General features: G+C 39.3%; 1 protein-coding gene across 1 annotated transcript in view; it reads right to left on the bottom strand.

The window, feature by feature from the left end:
- Positions 1 to 4,504: 4,504 nt before the first annotated feature.
- TEX11 (testis expressed 11) overlaps positions 4,505 to 20,010 on the bottom strand; it is a 34,676-nt gene continuing 19,170 nt past the window's right edge. Inside the window, exons 16-29 of the mRNA XM_009331751.1 lie at positions 19,251 to 19,353; positions 18,002 to 18,126; positions 17,152 to 17,237; positions 16,457 to 16,510; positions 16,152 to 16,192; positions 14,802 to 14,888; positions 13,071 to 13,141; positions 12,398 to 12,514; positions 11,441 to 11,513; positions 9,801 to 9,950; positions 8,678 to 8,786; positions 7,552 to 7,672; positions 5,629 to 5,793; positions 4,505 to 4,582 (exon numbers count right to left, since the gene is read on the bottom strand). Coding sequence (XP_009330026.1) covers positions 4,505 to 4,582; positions 5,629 to 5,793; positions 7,552 to 7,672; positions 8,678 to 8,786; positions 9,801 to 9,950; positions 11,441 to 11,513; positions 12,398 to 12,514; positions 13,071 to 13,141; positions 14,802 to 14,888; positions 16,152 to 16,192; positions 16,457 to 16,510; positions 17,152 to 17,237; positions 18,002 to 18,126; positions 19,251 to 19,353 — 1,380 coding nt within the window. The remainder of the gene's footprint in view (positions 4,583 to 5,628; positions 5,794 to 7,551; positions 7,673 to 8,677; positions 8,787 to 9,800; positions 9,951 to 11,440; positions 11,514 to 12,397; positions 12,515 to 13,070; positions 13,142 to 14,801; positions 14,889 to 16,151; positions 16,193 to 16,456; positions 16,511 to 17,151; positions 17,238 to 18,001; positions 18,127 to 19,250; positions 19,354 to 20,010) is intronic.

Below are 20,010 nucleotides of genomic sequence, written 5' to 3'. Positions count from 1 at the left end.
CAGCGGCTATGGCTCTGTCTTCTCTGCCCTGCCCCACTCCCAGACTCTTCTCAGCAAGGACTTTTTTTTCCGTAGCAGGTTCCCTGCAGCCACATTCCTAGTGGCTCAGTAGTAAAAATACCTTCTCCTTGGACCCATTCTCCAAGTCACGTTGCATTTCCTTTGTCCCTCTAGACTGTTGCTGCTCCCCAAACAGTTAAGAAATTATCAAACTAGGAAAAAAGACAGAGGATAAAATACAGGATGGGGAATGGGGGGAAATTTGTGAACTACTGCCCTAGAGGATACATTTGTGTCCTCAGAAGCAAGGAGGAACTCTGCAGTTACAGAGCAAGTGTCCAGCACATCCTCTAGCTTCCATAATTATGTATAAATCAGAAACTATTGCTGCAATGCCACCCTCTGGAGCAGTCTGTTAACATCTCAGGATGAGTGCCCAGACTAAGCTGAAACAGTGCTGCAACAAAACAGTGATCAGTAAAAAGAAGAGGAGGGGAGGGATGAGCAGCACTGAATTCCCCCCCACCCCGGTCAGCTGTTTCTGGCTTAAAAAGATATCCCACTGTCATCCTAGCTGGGCTACTGAACGACAGAGCGACATTTAGCCTAGCAAACACTGGACAAGCCTGCACCTACGCTAGCAAACTCAGTGCACAAACACCTGCAAAGCGGAGTGATTGCACACACGCTACCCATTGGGAATGGTGACTGAGAATCCAGCTAATTAAAGTCTGATTCAACTAGGAAAGGAATTCTTGCCCTACTTAAAACCTATGGTAAATACTAAGCCTGGAATAAAAGGTAAATGCAAAAATGTGCAGAGAAGAGGTGAGAAGTACTATCAGCAGAGTCTGTAACTAATCTGATCTGGAAGCCTTAGTAAAGTCTATAGCATAAAAGAAATCAAACTGAGCATCTCCAAGGAAAAAATTCAAACAATTCTGGCTGTAGGCAAAAACACATTTAACACTTGCTGCCTTCTATAGCTGTATGTAATTACCTGCTACACTTCCTGGGCAAATATGACCACCTCATCTGGTACAGTGTGTCACCTTTACCTGTTTATGTGTTTATGCAAGTCAGGACTGAGAACAATAATTAAAGCCAGCCCGGCAGGCACCAAGGAGATACTACAGGCAGCAATGGGTGACTTTGACTCTATGGCATCGTTTACAGTCCCTGTGTTAATGTGATGCAGCATACATTTCCAAAACCGTGACTCCAAAAGAATTTTCTGTGGCCTTTGAGGCCTGGCTTTGTATGGGTTCAAAGGTGTTTCTTCGTTAAACAGACAGCACATTGTGCATTAAAGACCTGAAAGCAGTGGCTCACAGAGATCCAAATTAGACCTGGTGAACTGAGCACACTAGGTGGAGAATTTACTCGAAACAGATCCATCCTCCTATGTGTGTCTCTCAGGAGCCATCTGCATCGGGCAGCCTGGGTGATTTGTCTGGGTACCGTAAATGGAATGCCACTGAAGTTCAGTGGAAGTAGCTTCCACTGCTTATACTACCTCAGCCTGAAGAATAAAGGCCCCGTGGTAGACCTCAGGAATAAGAACACGTACATAACCTCCAGCTGAATGTAATTATTTTTTGCTTTCATGTTTGCATCCTGCTTGACTATTTCCACAAAGGTACCTTCCTGTTCCTACCAATACGTGGTTCTGTCTAGCTGAGCCTGAAGAGCAACGAGACACTTCACAACAAACTCTCTAGCAGGGGCACAGCTCAGGCAGCACCGGTCTCAGCAATAGCATCCAGTGTCTCGCTATCACAGGCACCAGATCCTATAAACTTTCCAGTACTTCCCTGGTTGCCACCTTCAATGTAATTCACTCCTTTAGGGAGTCCCATTCTCACACCATTGTCCAGAAGCTGATACTAACCTGTGCAGCACTGCAAAGCATCTAGTACAGCATGTTCCTACTTCACGTTGCTGTAAATGCCACACTGACTGACGCATTTGCGTGGAAATGCATAGAAATGACCCTGTATCCAGCTGCACAGCAGATGTGAGGATGTGGCAGCTATGCTAAGGGCTGGTTTCTAGCTTCAGCCGTAGGACGCAAAGTGGTGCCTGGTGCACACAAAAAGCAGAAATCACTAATATTTGGTTTACTCAGATTATGAAAAGAAGACAGACATGGAGCATTGATAGAGACTGCAATGCAGGCGACCTTTTTAATTACTTCCTGGCCCTGACCATTGCACTAAGCACACTACTAAGCTCTTCTTCCAAAGCATGCCGGGCTTCCAGAATGGGCTACAACTAAAGCAATTTCTTCTTTTCTATAGCCACCATCCTGCTGTTAGTGGCCCTGTCCTCTGTCTGAATAGGCTTTAATAATCTGGTTCTAAGTAGAATATATTTCTAAATTTTAAAAACAAAATTAAATAAGTCTTAATCTCAATCCAGATGATCTTATAGCTGGTACTGCTGTCCATCAGCCCTGCCTTCTGTGTAATGTTTGTAAAGAATACAGCTTTTACATTTTATATATATTTATATATTAATATATTATTTATATTTTATATATATGTATAATATAAAGAATAAGCAACAAAGCACTTTTAGCTCTCTAGTAAGCAAACCAGAGGACCTGAAATGACTGTTACAGTGTTCCTCAGGGTGCTTGAATATCCTCTTAAAGAAACAGCACAAGAATCCACTTGCAGGATGTTTGCCCAGTTATAGATCATGCAGACGTGTATGTGGTCTGTCACCCAAAAGACACGATACGCCATCTTTACTTTGACCTGCCTTGTACCTGCTTACTGCAGTGCAGCAGCCCTAACTGAAAAGCTGTATACATCTACCAACTGTGACACCTACCTCATCTTCTAAGCAGGCAACTGGGAGCCTGAATCTGTGCTTTTTGCTCAAGCATCCTATTAGCTTTTTTTTAAAAAAAAAACAAACCACAACCCTCCTATACCAAGTATATCTAGGCTCTGCTAGAACCCACAGTAGCGGTCCCCAAGCACTCAAAGGGCTTTACTGGAATGCACTGCTGCTCCCTCCCACCCCCGTCACCTTTATTTCCTTCCAGAGAAGGGCTGGGCACACTGTGCCCACATGCGGGTAGAATGCAACCACCATTTGTCCCCCGGAGTTAGGACACCAAGAGGTGTCACGGAGCGCATCTGTGCTACAGTACGGAAGACAACACTCAGGCCATGGGTTTTTTTCTGACTTCGGAACTTGCCAGTGAAACAGCAACAGTTGTATAGAACTAATGATGTTTCTTAACCACACTCCACTGCTCCACACTCCTCACTATCCACACTGAATTTCAGGTGAGAGATCTCTCTTCAATCCAGCTGCAGTAAGATCCATCCACTTACCAGCCTGTGTTTTTATGTGGATTTGGGGGGATTTCATGCTGAACTGTGACTGGTATGTTACAGTCAGTAGTTGTCGCAGGAGAAGAGTCAGAGATCACTCAGACAGATCTGATCTAGTAGTCAGTTTATTGAGTTCTAATCAGTAAATTTAGGTATGTAGAATATTTAATAAGTACCGATGGATTGGCGGTAAATGCTATTTACTACGCTTAAAGTTAGTATGGGATACAAAGATTATCACTTAAGCTTACTATACGTATCTTAAATGTTACACGCACGCAAGAAGTGTCACTTACCAACCCATCAATGTCTGGTGTCAGGTCAGGGATCTCTCAGCCTCGAGGGGTAACCTTGAGAGGCGTCCCTACTCAAGGGGTGATCGCCGCCGCGCAGCCATCTGCTATGGAGGGAGAGCTCAACGGGCCCTGATGGCTGCAAGTATTTATAGCGTAAAGTCATTGATTTGTAGTCAGATTTTCCGCTGTGTTAATGCAGTTTCGGCCACTTACCAGCCCAGTCTCCAGCCAAATCATTTTTTTGGGGTTTGGTGCCGAGTTCTCACCGATAGGATTAGCTTTGGTTAGGCCTACTTGCTGAGCATCTGCCTGGACCAAAGTTCAGTTAGTTCAAACAGGAGGAGTGCATCTGTCACAGTAGTCTATAAACAGCAGTACTTAGTCAAAGCTTTAGCTTTTTCTGTGAGCTAAATAGTACCTGCTCTTTTTTATTCTAACTAAATTGTGAAACTGGCATACAGCTCAGAAGTCTTGTCCATACTGCAACGGACTGAAAACTAAACAGAGGAAATGCCTGGTCTTGGAATACTTTTATTGTTCCCATTGCCACTTACTGCTAAAATCAGGTATTTAAACCACCCTGTTACACAACAGCAGATGCATCTCATGAAAAAGTTTATTTATTCCTAACTGTTACATAGCTCCAGAGAATGAAAATTATTCCCTAGAGGAAAACAATTACACTTATTCAATAAACACTCCTAAAAAGTACATAACTTAATTGCCAACAAGAAGGAGATCCTGGTTTCTTTTCCACTGCTCCCGTGACCCCATGCCTTCGCAGAGCTGACGGCCTCTTTCATTCAGCAGAACATTTCCAGGAGAGACTGCTGTCCTCTTTTTTTGCAGTTGTGGCTGTCATTCTTCTTCTTCATTTGGAAGAAACCCTTTTGCTCTGTCCAATTTGTCCAGGACCTCACTATAAAGACCAATCATCTGGAGAATATAAGCACCGTAGTTGTCAACAAGGATGGATAATGTTGTACCATTCAACTAGATAATACAACAAAGTGACAGGGAACTGAAGGGAATAGGTGGGAGACCTCCACCAGCTTCTAAACCTAGAATTTCAGTTTGATGTAAAGATTTCAGCACAGATTTAAATACAGTGGTTTAAGGAAAAAAATAGTTAAATCAGTGCAACCTAACAAAGGTGGTTTTATTTATACTGACATAAAGCATAAGTTTATAGCTGAGTCTTACATCAGTGAATAAACCTATTCACAGAATCACAGAACGGTTGAGGTTGGAAGCGAGTGACCTCAATTCTTATTGTCTTAACTGATGCACTTAAAATGGTACAAAAGTTGCAACCAGCTCTTGATTGCCCAGCTCGCGCATAAGAGAATGAATGAACTCTATGTATGAACTTCATACACCAGCCAGGCTGCACTGTGTTGCAATCAAGGTAGGAGCAGCAGCCAAAAACCACAGAGAGCAGCTTACTTGTGACAGAGTAAGAAAAAGGGTCATTGCTTTCTACAGAGGTACTAGCCCTGAAGGGTCTTCCTCACAGGAAGTGGCTAAAGCTCATCTTTTCAGGTGTAGCTTAATGATTTTATTCACATCAGCTTAAACCCTATTTATAAGACATTAGATTATACTAGAAATCAAGCTTGACAGTATTCATGCAACGGCTGATTTAAGTAAACTGGTACGGCACCTTGACTTTAGTGAAAGCAGGCAAGGCGCAAGGGTTCTCCCATGGCCACAAATAGTCAGAAGTTTATTTCTAGTCAGCCATTTACATGATCCTTCCAGTAAAAGGACACTACATTACTCTTTCTATTGTCTAACAGAACTTTTCTGGCCTCACTTTGAAAAACGTCTTTTAGCATCAAGCTCCCCCAAAATATTTAGGGGCCATGCTTCTCCGAAACTCTTTAAAGATCATCTGCAGTGGTTTCTTCACCCAGATCCATACCTCAAATTCAAGCCAGACATCCAATCCCACATCCTCAAATCCACCTGCTTACACTTACATGTCCTTCATAGCTTTTCTTCAGAGATCCTAAGTGACTGAGGAATCGCATTCCTAATCCACACCACTGCTCAGCTTCCTTATATTTACCAACGGTATACTGAAATATTCCTGTATTCCAGGCTCTTGTCATCAACCACAGGATCTCCATCTCTGGGTAAGCATCCTGGAGTAGCAAACAAAAAGCAGCAGCTCATCAGAAAATAGACTCTTCACTTTAAACCTGACAAGTCAAGAGTGCATTAGAGTTTAGTTTTAGAGTGGGAAAACAGTTGGTTGTTTTTTTTTTTCTCCTAAGCAAAGGGAAATTCCTTCAGAGCCATCCTGTACTTCACAGTTCATCTGCACTACTGTCAAACAGCTTATTTCCAACATGGGTAAGTCACGTTGCAATTACCTATTGGTAGGTCGGTCAGAAAATACAGTTCTGTGGGACTGGGAATGATGCTAGAATGGAAGCATGCTTTCCAACAGCCTATCTGCAGACAGGCTGAGCTGGCTGCCGCAGTACTTTCCAGTTTATCCAAACAGTAGTGAATAGCAGGACATAGTTGCTCACAACAGATTAGAAGCAGCAGTTCTTATGTCTTCAGAATTTCTCTATGCATTGTGGCAGTGGCTTGCAATGAAAGCTGCCCTTATAAACTGCAGAACAGAAGCCAGAGTACCCAACAGTACTTTGAACCTGGTGGGGAACTGATTCAGTTGGGGAAGGGAAGGACAAGCAATTATTTATTTGCCACGCAAATCCTTAAGGGGAGGCTGGAAGGACTTCTCTTCCCTCTTTGATAGATACTTCTCATCCTAAGTAAGAGGGCCCAGAGTGAATTTCTGAACTGCAGCATCCATTCCTGAACAGGAGGTATAAATCATGAGTGGTGTACCAGCTTTCTAACTGATAAATCTGATGTGCTGCCCCAGTGTCCTCCTCTTAGCATGGTACCATTAGTACCTGCTGTCATGAGCAAGATTGAAAAAGAAGGCCTGTGAATACTGTGAAATTTTGCTCTTATGAGTATCAGTCCACATTAACATTTCATCTGTATCCCTCAACAAGAACATTATTAAAGTTATAGATGAGAACTTCGGTGAAAGGCAGGCACAAATGTGGACACATTCTTTTTTTTGGGAAGTCAGGAACAGCGTATCTTTATGACACTTTTATAAAAGAAGAGACATTCAAACCTGACTAAAGAAACAGCCATGCAATGGAATGAAGCTATGAAACATAGTATTGGTTTCATTAGCCCTAAACGGGAACACTCCTTAACTGATTTTTACCTATGAAATCCTAAGTAGAAATGTCTGACTTCCTCAGCACAACTGCCTTCACTGTACGGCATTATGCTTCAGGCCTGAAAGGAGCAGCAGAAATGCTTACTGAAAAAAAGATTTTACTCTCCATATACCTGTCCTCACAGAAACAAGGCACGTGGTGCCACAAGTACTGACAGCACAGGAATCTAGTTCTAGGTCATTTGGAAAAAATAGTAACGCAGTAAGTTCCCAAATACATTTAACAAAACAGAGCTGAGAAAAAAGCAAATTTTAGCCAGCTTTAAACTGATCTGGAAAAGTAATCTGCATTTAAAAAAACATATTCAGCGTAAGAATGTAGAAAGCAAGAGGAGGAAAGATCGATGTTCTAGCTCAAGATGTTTTGAAAATAGGCACTGAAAATTCGGCCTTAAACGTCTCTAAAAAAGCCCTTACAAAATCCAGGGAAATTCATAGTTCAGTCATAAATATCAGAGGCATTCCTTTTGAGGCAATTTCAGTGTATCTTTTACTGAAGAAGTCTTAGCTGCTCCACATATAACACTATATAATGTTCAGTCTACTAATTATCCTCAGTCTGATCAGAATTTTTTTTTAAATGTGCTCAGGATCATCTCCCAATCTCTTGTTTTCCTGTTTAACTTACTGTGCTGTTGACTACACTCAGAGCATCTTCAAAGTAGTCCCACACCTCCTGCAGTACACAGGCATCCAAGTCTGTTAATCCAGTCGGCAAAGAAAGATTAATCAAACTATGTAAGCATTTGCTGAGAATTGAAACAGAGCAAAAGAGGAGACATTAAATATCATGTGCACCAACAGCTACTATTTAGTATCAGCAGCACACTAACTTATGTCTCTATGATTGTCAGACAGACACGTCCCCCCTTCGTGCTTACTACACTCACATTCTTACAGCAGAAACATACATTTTCCTAGTATCAGATCTCATTCATACAAACTATGCAAAAAGAGAGCCAAGAGCAGCAAGTACTTCATTATTTTCATTGCTGGGCTCTAAAGTAACACAGAAGGAAAGACGTAATATTTTCTAGGGTTCTACACATAACAGCGAGGAAGAACTACCTTTTCTAACTTCACCAACAAGAACTAAGCAGTCAGCATCCTCAGAAAGTCAGTAAAAAATACATGGTTTCTGAAAACAGGTCTTTTTTTCTCAGAAGCGAGAAAGGCAATATTAACAGTTGCCTTTGTCCAATGGTTACTGCAAGGAACTCAGAAAGGAGGAAAAAAATCCTTTATGGGTACAAGTGAGAGAGAAGGACACACACCAGGCTGTTTTTCAGATTCCATAGGTACAGCTGTTAGAGAGCCAGTTACCCAGCAAAATAAATCACAAATGTACTATGGCATCACATCACTAACTTACAACTCACGGCTTTCTTCTCAGCACTTACTTTCTCTTCACTTCATTGTCTTTGAAATACCTAGTTCAGTACTGCAGGGTAACATCTGAAATGAACACCTTCCTCACAAGAAACAGCCAGAGACCTCTTCTGGATCCAATTTTCATTTTCCTTCCTCAACAGATTAATTTATTGGAAATACGACTGTTTCAGAAAATATGCCAAGTAAACAAATTGCAGTTAACACATCTATTAGACAGTCATACTTGAGAGGTACATCGGTGGGCCAGCAAGAAGTGGAACCTTGCACATAAGCTAAAATCCACTTTTTTCAAATTGCAGGCTTTATTCCCTGTCAGCATTTCCAGTCACAGGCTCATGGCAAAGCTATGTGATAACACTAACCTAAATTTCACAGCATCAATGACAGTCTGCTTTCTGTGAAGGTTTAGTGCACTCTTGAGAGCTTTCTTACAGAGTACAGGATATCGAGCTGGAGATTCCATTGCTAATGCTTAAAAGCAAAAGAAAATAGAGAAGAAGGAGAAAGATATGACTGGAGCCAGACTTTAATCTCATTGGTCACTAAAATAAACTACAGCATGTTGCCAGATCCCTTAAGATAAACAACTGAAAAGAGATTTGCTTAATGCCTGGGCTGGTCACAAGCTAGTGCTTCTCTACTACTTTCTTACTGTACACATCATCAGTGAGGACTACAAGGCAGAAGCACAGTAGATTTAATAATTTACAAGTACTCTCACTGCTGTTTACTGCTGGTGCAGTAACCCAAAAATATTGGGGGGGGGGTCTAAAGTAGAGTATTGTTTTGTTTGTCTCCTTGAACATGAAAATCTGGATGGAAAAATTAGGTAGGAGCGGGATGTCAGCATGGTGTTTCCAAGCCCAGGTGCATACTCCCTCAAGACAAGGGAGATAAGTAGGTGTTTATGCAATCCTACAGAATCCTCTCCAAAGATTTGCCACAGTAGTTCTAAATTTTACTCATCTTCCTTGGATTCTACTCTAGATTCTCAAGGAGGCATGAGTAGAACTTTGTGATGAAAGTATGGTACAGTATAGAGAAGTGCTATTTACAAATTAACTACACTGACTTTAAGTTGAAAATGCGTATCTATCCAAAGTCCACATCCTAAAACTTCTGTATTGAGGTATGAATCAGCTAGGGTCATTCTCTGGCCTTTGCCAGTTTGGAGCTTGTAAAAGTTTATCTGAATAATCTTTTCCAGACTCACAACCTATACAAATGTCTCAGGGTCTAGAAATGGAAGGATGTTGCAAATTTCTGGTTCATCATCCACGTAATACAGTATTTCAAAATACAGATCTCCTGATGTTGCTGAGATCCTAAGCATCTTTGCTTCAGGGCAAAATATGTAGGGTTAACCCATTTTCTGCATGCTGCACAACACATGATAATCCTGATTACCCCAAATGAACAGGAAAGAGCAACAAAAGCTGTTTTTCATGACTTGAAGAACTATGAAAGTACAAATGCAGTCCTTACATGCAATGATTTCTAGCGTCTTGACCTCTATTTGTGGTTGGTCCCATACTGACTCCATAAGGTTGTAGAGCGTTGGATCATTCAGTTTGGATCTTGCTTCAAATTCATAAAGCAGCAACAATGTGTCTGTTGGGTCTTTAACAAAATCTCCTACAGAAGAGACAGAATTGCCTGTATGTAATGATTTATTTTCTTAAAGCCACATGGTGTACCATAAGGTATAAAATTTGCTTCCAACAGGCAGGAAAACCATTAAGGTACTCAGATTTAACAGTAGAGCAAGTGGAACTCTGAAGCAATCTTGGCCAGAAACCTCAGATGTCCAAAGCGTGACCCCACCAACCACCATGCCCCCCCCCCGCCGAAAAAAAAAATCTGCATTGTCTGTAATTGGCTTAATCCATACAACCCTCCCAGGCAAGGTAATAGCTACTAGGGAAGCCATTTTCTTAGACAGGTAAAAGAGGTAACAGAAGGCCACCAGCTCAGAAGGTCAGCTTATGAAGGAAGTTATCATCAGCTTCAAATTTTTTGTATAGGACTTGTCCCCGTTCTGGTCAAAAAGCCCTCAGGAAATCCTTAAACACAGAAGAAGGATGAGAGAACAGCAAAACTGCTAGAAAGGTGTAAACCTGATACAAATGCCAAACAACCCTTTACTAAACTATCACAAAGACCTTTGCTTTTAGATCTAAAAGACATTCTCAGCTTCCTCCAAGGCAACAGACTTGTCCACATGTTGGCCAAGATCTTGTGAAATAGTGAAGGAAGCACCAGGCTACCATTCCACAAACCTCTGCGGGTGAAACTCCAATATGTCCCTGTCCTGAGATAATCAACCCCTTGGGATTTTAAGGATTGAAAATTAAAAGAGAAGTCTTCCTGAGTTATCTTGCTTTCAGTGCAAAAGGGCAAAGAGAATCCCAAATCCAGGCCATATAATGAACCTTTCATTCTGAAATTTTAAGGGGAAGAAAAAACAGCAAGTAAATTTCTTGACAAAATTTAAATACTAATGCATCTTATAATGGAAACTCCACAGTGTCCCAAACCTATAACTGAAAAAAACCGAGACAACAGGCCAGACAAGGAACGCCTAATAGAATTTTTCTACCAATATACTACCAAAAAAGTGAAGGATGCATCCTCTAGGCTAACAGTCACTCAGTATCTCAGCTGTCAGCTGAAAGCACGCCAGTCTCCAGTAATATCTGATCTAAATTGACATGGAATAGTCAGGGAAGAGAGGATGGGTTTTGGCACTTCAAAGTATGGTAGCAGGACTTTCTGTATTCTGAAATGCCTTATATGGGAAGAGACTAGTAAAACTATTAAAACAGTGCAAGAGTGACTCCATTCTAGAGCAAAAAGCTTGGAGTTTCTTAACATTTAAGTCAGAACAGACAACTCAACTTCACTCTGAAAGATTGTTCCATACTTCACAGCACCTATACAATAAAAAGTCTGCAATGACATACAAAAAACAGTAGCTAGCTTTGCCAATTCTTTGTCATATTGCCATATATCTGCTTCAACACTCTTCAGCTGAGACAGCAATTCCATATGCCCTGTATTTTTCATGAATACAGTGACTAAGTCTAAGAGTTACATGTGCTGAACAGACACACTTTGTAGCTTACCTGTTAATTTCAGAACTTTCCATATCTCCTTGCATGCCTGGAGATGTTGAAGGGCCTGAGTCAAAAGCTCTGTCTATTTTACAAAATTTAAGAAGTTATTTTTGTCATAGTTTTAAAAGCAAAAGGAATATACATGTCACAACTAACAGGATCTTTATACCTAACTATAAAATAAATTAAGAAACAGCCTAATTAGTACATCATTTACACCAGTTACTGGTTTTTGGTTGGTTTTTTTTCCCTCTCTCTTTTTCAAAGACCTCCACATCTCAGACAAAGCCTCTTCACACTGAATGTTCCATTGGTCCAGGAAGAACCATATGGTTTCCTATGCGACATAATTTATTTTAGCTCCCAAGCATAACATAGTGCTGTTGAGACTGACAAACCACTAAATCCCACACCACAAATTGTTGTGCATTGCTCTCCACAAAAGTAAGTTTCTACAACAATCACTGTACAGCAGACTTCCGTACTTCCTTCATACCACTGTACATTTTCCTTAATCTTCTTACCACAACACCCCAAAAAAAGGACGTATGCATAAAAACCAAAAAAAATGGTGAACTTTATCACAATCATATTGGTAACTACTTTCAGCAACGGCATAATCCTAAAGATGCAGTAGTTATCTGCCTGACCATCCAATGTTTAGCAGAAGACTCCTAACATAATATATAAGGTAGACTGAAATTCCTCTAAAAGAAGGTACTGCCATGACCCTTTGCGGATATAAATCTGTTCAAATCCACTGAAGTCAACAGAACTAATTTACAGAAATCCAACATTTACAATTGTCTGGAAAGCACTAGGTGCATTGATTCTATGAACTATGAAAGGTTCCCATGCTTACATTCTCAATATCCTGTTCTGAGTGAAACAACTAAGACTTCAAAATCAAAAGAAAAAAATGTTACACTGATACATACAGAATCAGTTAACAGCGCAACACCCTACCTGTTCAGAAGGTGTTACTTCTTGTCTCCCCATTTCCAAATCAACTGCAGCTGCCATCAACAGGCATGTCTTCTGAGCAATTAGAACAGCTTTGTCAGAAGGACAAAACTGCGACAACTGACACCAAAAATAGGAAAAGGTAATGAGAATTCTGCCCATATAAAGCAATTTGCTCGTGAACAGATTATTGCTGAGTCTCCTCTATGACACTTTTAGTAATCAGTCATGAATACTATATATTCATATTGCAATTTTACTTGCACAATTACACAAGAAGATTATTTACATATAAAATGTAAAGCAGCGTTGGAGTCCCCCCTCTACAAACACATACAAAACTGACAGTGTTGGTAGAAGTTCCGTATGGAGATTAGGACTTGAGCATTTAACATGTTTGTATTAATGATACAGTTTCCAGACATCAGAATCCATTTATTTTAGAAAGTTCTCACTGAAGTCTAAGTTTCTTATGTCATTTTAAGCAACAGAATGTAAAGTATGACAATAATGCTTACATTTTGCATTACAAGTCAATCTCCTGCTGACAAAAGTGCTCCATCTTCAGAGCATACAAACATGTCCCCAGAGAGATACCTGATACATGCATGTAACTTCTAACAGAACTAGACAGATGACAATACTACTCAGAGATACTATTAGCAAGAGTATGTACCTTGAAAGACAGTAGAAAAAAATCCCTCATCTTTTCAGGGCAGCCCCCGAACTGTACAGCTAAGTTCCAAGCTAACAAAGACGTAAAAAATGGAGACTAGAATAAAAATCTTCAACATTACAGGTATGCCCATCAAATTTCTCATAATAGGCAGTTCACATTCTATAATTCAATTTTTTAATCAAAGTATCATCAACAGCTCATTTAACAACAGCAATAAATAACATTATTAGTGATTTGTTAAAATAGCTTATTCATGTTTTCAAATTTTGTCTTAACAATTTGGATGGATACAACCAAATATCCATTCTACCACATACCCTACCCACAAGAGCGTGAATTGGAAGAAGCATTTTCATATGTTATTAAACAAAACTAGTATCTGAATAAAAGGTTTAACAATATTCCCAAGACAAATTAAAAAAAGGAAAAAAACCCACAACATTTTGAAACATTCTTCATTTTACCCCAGCAGGGTCAAGTACGTGGCAATTAAACACACAATTCTGATTAGTAAATGGATGAGCCATCTAAAGACAATCAAATGACTTATGTATGAGAATCTGACCCAATTAAATGTTTAGATTCTACAGTGACTTAGCAGATTCTAACTTTCATGTTAATTTATTCCTTAGGACAGTTTTTTGTAGTCTCCGAATTGTTTATTCTGTAAGTGAGAATGCTGCCTTGGAAAGGTCATGGTCACCACAGATTCCATTCACACTCGTGTTACTTTATTTGACCTCTGCTGTTTCTCTCCCTCCTTTGCTACTCTTTATTGGAGCATTGGCTACATTGTGAGGATGTGTGCAAAAGCTCATCATGGCAGATGTCTTCTGTTACTAATTTCAACTATTTTCTCTCCTGTATGCTCTGGCAGAAGCAAGAATCTGAAAAATTGCTTCAACCCGTTACCCTACACTTACATTTTTATTTATAGACAGCAGATGCACTGACTCCTTTACCAAAACAGCATAACAAAGACTACTAAATGAGGATCCAGAGACACGCTATGGATTGTGCTTAGGACAGCTCCATGGGAGCTGCACTTCCCACTAGGAAACACTTTATCTATGATAATGTTTGCTGTTTAGATTTCATATACTGCAGTTCAACGCAAACTCCAGGACTGCTGATTTAAAGGACTAATGAAGACAGTCTATCTGGGTGGCAGAGGTAAGCTCATCCTGTACCTATCACACCAGTACACTCATCTGAACTTCCTAATTCTTATTTTGCCTATATGAGAATATGCATACTCAGGATCGGCAGTAAGGTTTTTTTTATTGCTCTTAGCAGCATTTTTGTTTAGACACTGAAGAAAACCATTATTCTTTCTATTTGCCTGATCTTAAATTTTACTTCTTGGTAGTAACAGAGTCTTGGTAGTGAAGGGCTAACTAAGAGAAAAATGGTGAACTCTGAAGAGTTGTATCACGGATACATACAACAATTCCTGTGGTGAAGGGAATAATGTATCAGCTGTCCCATCAGTCAAACAGACCTTGTGTGAGTATTTGTCTTGATAACTGACTTAAAACATGAGCCATATCAGATAGTTTCAGAAGACAGAATATGCAGCAGGAGAACTTTAAGACCAGTTAAGGCAGCGACTGCCAAAGGCAACAAGTTTTATAAATCTACTACATTTTTAAACACTTCTTTTTTCCTTAAGGTCTGGCTAAGTGGAAGTGGAGGGGATTCAGTTTAAATTTTGAGAGTGCAACCTACCAACTTTTCTAAACCAGTGAGCTTCAAAGATCCTCATGTCCCCTGTAAATTTCTCTTCTGTGAAAGACTCAGCAAGTCTCTTGTGAGCTGCAGAAAATGTGTTGTTCAATACATAAGTAACACTTTCTGAGCAGAATAAAAACATTTCCAAGTCCAATAACTACACTACAAAACAGAGGTTTGCAAAACCCCCAAATAATTCCTGATGAAGAGTTATTCTCACAACTTAAATCTAATATGCTTGACCAGAGCATAAAAATGTTTTTAAAAAAAAAAAAACCATCAAAAGGTGCCTCAACCAGCATTTAGGTAAGATATATAAGGCTGCTAACAAGTACTGCCTCTTCAAAGTTTACTGACACTGAAGTCTAATGCAGAGGAGTTTTACTTAATTTCACAGAAAAATGAGGGGTTTTAAATTTAATAACAGGTTTGAGGCCTTTCTTCAAGGAACCTTTAATTAATTTAATTCTACTCTTCATTCTCTTCTCCTAGTTGCAGTAAGAATGGATAGTGTAGAAAAAGTTCTAAAATCTCATTAATTTTCTTGTCCAAGATAGGAAAAGAGGGGTAAAAAAGATTTAGTGAAAATAAGTATTTCTTCTGATGCAGAAAAGTCCTCTGTAGAACTCCTGTACCTTTTCCAATGCAAACAAGACAATTCTTTTTCAAAGGACAGCACAACTTAAAAGTGGGAACCAATTTTGACAAGCCTCTCCTGTCTTTCAGCAATTTGCTATTACTCCTGCAGTTTTCTAAGTCTTCCAGGGCAAAAAAAATAGCATTAACTTAATTTAAAAATACTCCCTTGTAAACAGCTAGAACAGCAGAGACCACCATTGGCATTTAATTAATGCCAGTAGAAAGTTATGCTGTTAATTCAGTTTACAAAACCAAACTTCTTCCTTTTGTGGTAGCCCTGCTACTAAAGATACTAACTTTGTTCCTGCCAATGCAGTCAAAGTAGGAGACTGCCACTTGAGGCCACCCAGGCTGTGGCTTGTACCCAAATATCTGTTGTTTGCATGCATGGCCTTATGAAGGGTTAAAGGGAAACTGCCTAGAAGAAACTGCCCCTTATCTGAGAGCAGCTGCCAAGTACAGGCTTTACTAGAAACAGTTTTTCCAATACTAGCCTGCAAGCTTTCCATAGCAAAAACCTGTAGCACTGAGATCCAACTTCACAACACTGTTGAATCTCCAGTTTTAATTTTCACTGATTTCAGTGGGAAGTTGGGAACCTAGACTGAAATAAGGAGTCTAAATATTTGGTTGGTATGGACCTAATCATATAATAAAATGTTCACAGATGGAAAAACTACAGAAAATGTAAATGAGACAAAAGCATACCCAAGGTCAAGTAAGTCAGCATTGAGTTTATATCTTCGTCTCTAGAATGGAGGAAAAAATAAGGTTTAGAAAATGTTTGATTAACTTTGCAAAGAGCAAATATTTAAAGGAAAGGTTATACAAGTAGAAAAGATGTTCCTATGTGATGTCATTAGGTCAAGTTGGGAAGTCATCTGGGTGGACTTTCTACTAACATAAAAACTAATCTCCTGATTATTCAGCAAGAAAATAAGCCCTGCAAGAAAATATTATGCCATTTGTACAACATAACCACCATAAGAAAATGGTTTTGCAAATGGACTCACCTTTTCTCTTCATTTTCTGCCATGACCTTTGACAACATAAGACGAACCAAACATCTAAATATGAGAAAAACAAACAATGAAGAAACAAGAATTTTTTTTTCCCAACAGTGTACTTTGTCCTAATTTTCCAGAAAGGATCCCACTTTTCTTCCTTATGCTATCAGCCCATGGAATTCACAGAAGAATTCAAAGTGTCAAACTGAGAATAAGATTACACTATTTCCCATCCTATTGCCTTATTTTGTATATCACTTTGTTAAATCATGTAATAATAAGTAAATAAATGTACTTTAACAAAGGCTTTTAAGCAAATATTAGAATAAATACATCTGTCTCTCAATAATTGTTTTTATAAACATGATGGGATATTTCAGTAAGAAGATACGGCTTCATCAGAGGATACCAATGAACTGGTATTTTCACCAAACACATTGTTGCAATCTCATTAGAGTCATGGTTGGTCATCTGTTCAAATCACAATGTAATCATAAAATTCAGAGCAACTAATACTATTTGCTTGGGAGAGACTTGGAACATCTGTAGATATTAAGAGTTCAGGCTTGAGGTAAGCACCAAAAAGACTGCCAGCTAACCTTTCATCTACTCTGTTTTCCACCTTCCTCAATATAATAAATTCTTTTTGAAAAACAAACCAGAAAGATTTCTCTTTTCTTGTAAATATATTGATTTCTCACTTTAAAGCTGCAAATAATTGTCGGCAGTCTTGTAAATGTTCAGACAAATACTCCAAAGCTTTGATGGCCACAACTTGTTGTTCATTCTGAAAAGAAATTAAAACATGTTTTGTATGAACTGCACTACCTCAGTTACCACCAAAAAAACCAAACCCAAAGCAACAGCGTATTCCAAAAGTCTGTGCAGTCTACTAGCAGGAAAAAGAACAAAGGACTCTGCACAGAAGAGCCTCAGAGTCAAGAGAAAACCGTAAGAAGAGATCATACGATCCCATGCACAAAAAGCCTATGGCAAGAACAGGATCAGTACAGGTTGGCAAGGCTTTCATGCCTTACAGCGCTATGAACGAAGCTCTAAAAGGCAACCAAAAGCCTCTTCTAATTATGCCAATGTAATCAGCCAGTTCAGACATCACTCAAGTCACCAACCAAGAGGCAAATAGGAGGGACAAGTGACTTTTCAGTCTTTCATCGTTGACTTATGTGTATTTTGTACACAGGTTCCCCCTAGCACGTCAAAGATCAAACCCCAGAGGCAGAAAAAGACATAACATTTTGCTAAGGAGAATTCTACAGAAATACACCATGTCATTTCCAGATACCAACATTTATAACTCAGAATCCTTTATTTTTCTGAAGAAATATTAAAAAACACAATTTCTTTATATGTGAAATCAATTTCTACTTTGCATTACACAACACATTTGAGTGAGACCTTGGTCACGGAAGCATGAAATACTTAGAAATGCATGAAATACATAGAAATATTAAAAGTAGGCCAGGATACAGAGGTTACAGCTGTCCTACTTACATCAATAAAGCAAAGTAAAGACAACATTATCTGCTCTACCTCTAAAGCAATTTGTGCAGCTAAACTCAGGAGGTTAGTGCCTGTATTTTCATCCACTCTCAGCTTGTCTTCATGTTGAGATGGCTTTTCTGCTAGCTTCCCCATTTCAATAACTGCTTCCACAGCTGAAATATACATAGCGAAAAATTAAATTTTTTTTATAGAAGCGATTGGAAAGTGGAAAGTTCTACTGTCTTAATGAGGTTTTAGAAACAACTTACAAATGCTGTAATTTTTTTTTAAATATGAAAAACCAAGACAAGAAAACCTGACTATACCAGCACTTCTCTACAACAATGCATTTCTTGCTAGAAAGGTGCCAAAAGGCTTTCCAAGCTACTAATCTAAGGAAACAAGGATGCCATATAAATGAAACTCTATCTCACATCCTTCATTTTTTTCTGCTAAATAAATGTTTGTCACTGAAGACAGAAGACTTTCTCTAACACATTGTCTGGGAGTGATTCCAAGCTCCCACATCTTGGCTTATGCTAAGGGTGCGGCTGCTGTTATGTTCACACTGTGCTTGTGGTTCCCACTCTATATTATGTGAACATTATATACTCTATATTATGCTGTCATGAAAAAGATGTATAGAGAACAATTAATTGGCACAGAGCTCATCAGAAAATAAGCTCTACATGTTACTCTGTATTCTAAGCAAGTATAGACTGTATTTCTCAATTTTCACTACTTGGGCTAAGATTCTCATTAAAATATGAAATGGCAGAACTCATTATAAAGAAGAAAGAGTCTATAGAGATATGTCATTCTGTAAGTCATCTCAGTAATTAATGTATTTTCTGGTAACTTCAGGCTCTACTTGTCCAGAGAAATTAAAAGCAGAAATAATGGTTCTGTTAAGGTTCATTTAGTTCAGTATCCTTTTTTTATATTGTATATGCATACAAAAGAATATTAGAAACAGTAAGTATACAATGATTCTCACCCTGGGATGCTACTATAGCTTCTGCCCATGAGAAGATTAGAGACTTCCTACCCAGAGGCTCCATCCAGACAATAACAGATATGGCAACAGACTCCACATCTTACATACTGTGTACAAAAAGCATCCCACTCTGACAGTTCAAATCTACAGCCTGACAGTTTCAATGACTTTATAGACCCTTCTTCTAGCTTCCCTCTATTGTGTCTTTCTCAGGATTAACAGTCCAAATCTGCTTAGTATTTTCCAATATATTCAGCACTTCTGCTCCTTGTAATGGACCCTTTATCTTTCAAGTTCTACCTTTATCAGTATCTTTCTCCATCACTGCAATCTTATAGATGCTGAATTTAGTAAAGATGCTGTTTGGATCACACCTCTCTGCTTCTTTAACTGCCTCTTTAGCCTATTCACGGAAGAGATTAAAGGAAATCAGTGCAATGACATCTTGAAATCAGTAATATAATTTGCAATAGAAGAGAGCTAAAAAGATACACAAAATGTTAATGGTTATATTGTTGATATTTAGATAATTACTCAAGAAGTTTGGTTTGGCAACATCTTCCCTGGAAAGAAAGTAAAGTGACAAGAGCAGAAGACGGCACCAAAGGCTGACAATGACCAGACTGAGGAAAAAGCCAATTCCTCAAAATTAGAGCTACAGAATCAGAAAGCAAGAGAAGCCCTGAGAATGCTGAAACATTAAACTCCCTTCTGTCACTTTGAACTGTGAAGTTTAACACCCCCAAACCAGAAGGCCTAGATAGGTAAAGCAGGTGCACTTCTTTGCAGAGGTGAGGGCTAACACACTGTTGTGGGAAGTTCTAGTGAGACACGTCAAATGTTTTTCCTGCCAGGGCTCATCTGTCTTTAAGAGAGAACCTCTACTCTGAGAAGAAACCTGATATACTGAAGCATGGTCACCCAACTTGTGAACTGTTTCCCCCATTAGAATGATAGGTGATACAGGAGGCTCCCATAGCAGCTAAGATGATGAACAACATCTCTCTGCCAGATGATGCAAGATAGGCAAAGACAGTTCCCTCTCTCAAAGCAAAGGAGG

This window comes from Pygoscelis adeliae, unplaced genomic scaffold (assembly GCF_000699105.1).
Source record: "Pygoscelis adeliae isolate BGI_AS28 unplaced genomic scaffold, ASM69910v1 Scaffold79, whole genome shotgun sequence".
Taxonomy (NCBI): Eukaryota; Metazoa; Chordata; class Aves; order Sphenisciformes; family Spheniscidae; genus Pygoscelis; species Pygoscelis adeliae.
Note: the sequence above shows the minus strand (reverse complement) of the source record. Positions and strands in the feature narration are given on the sequence as shown.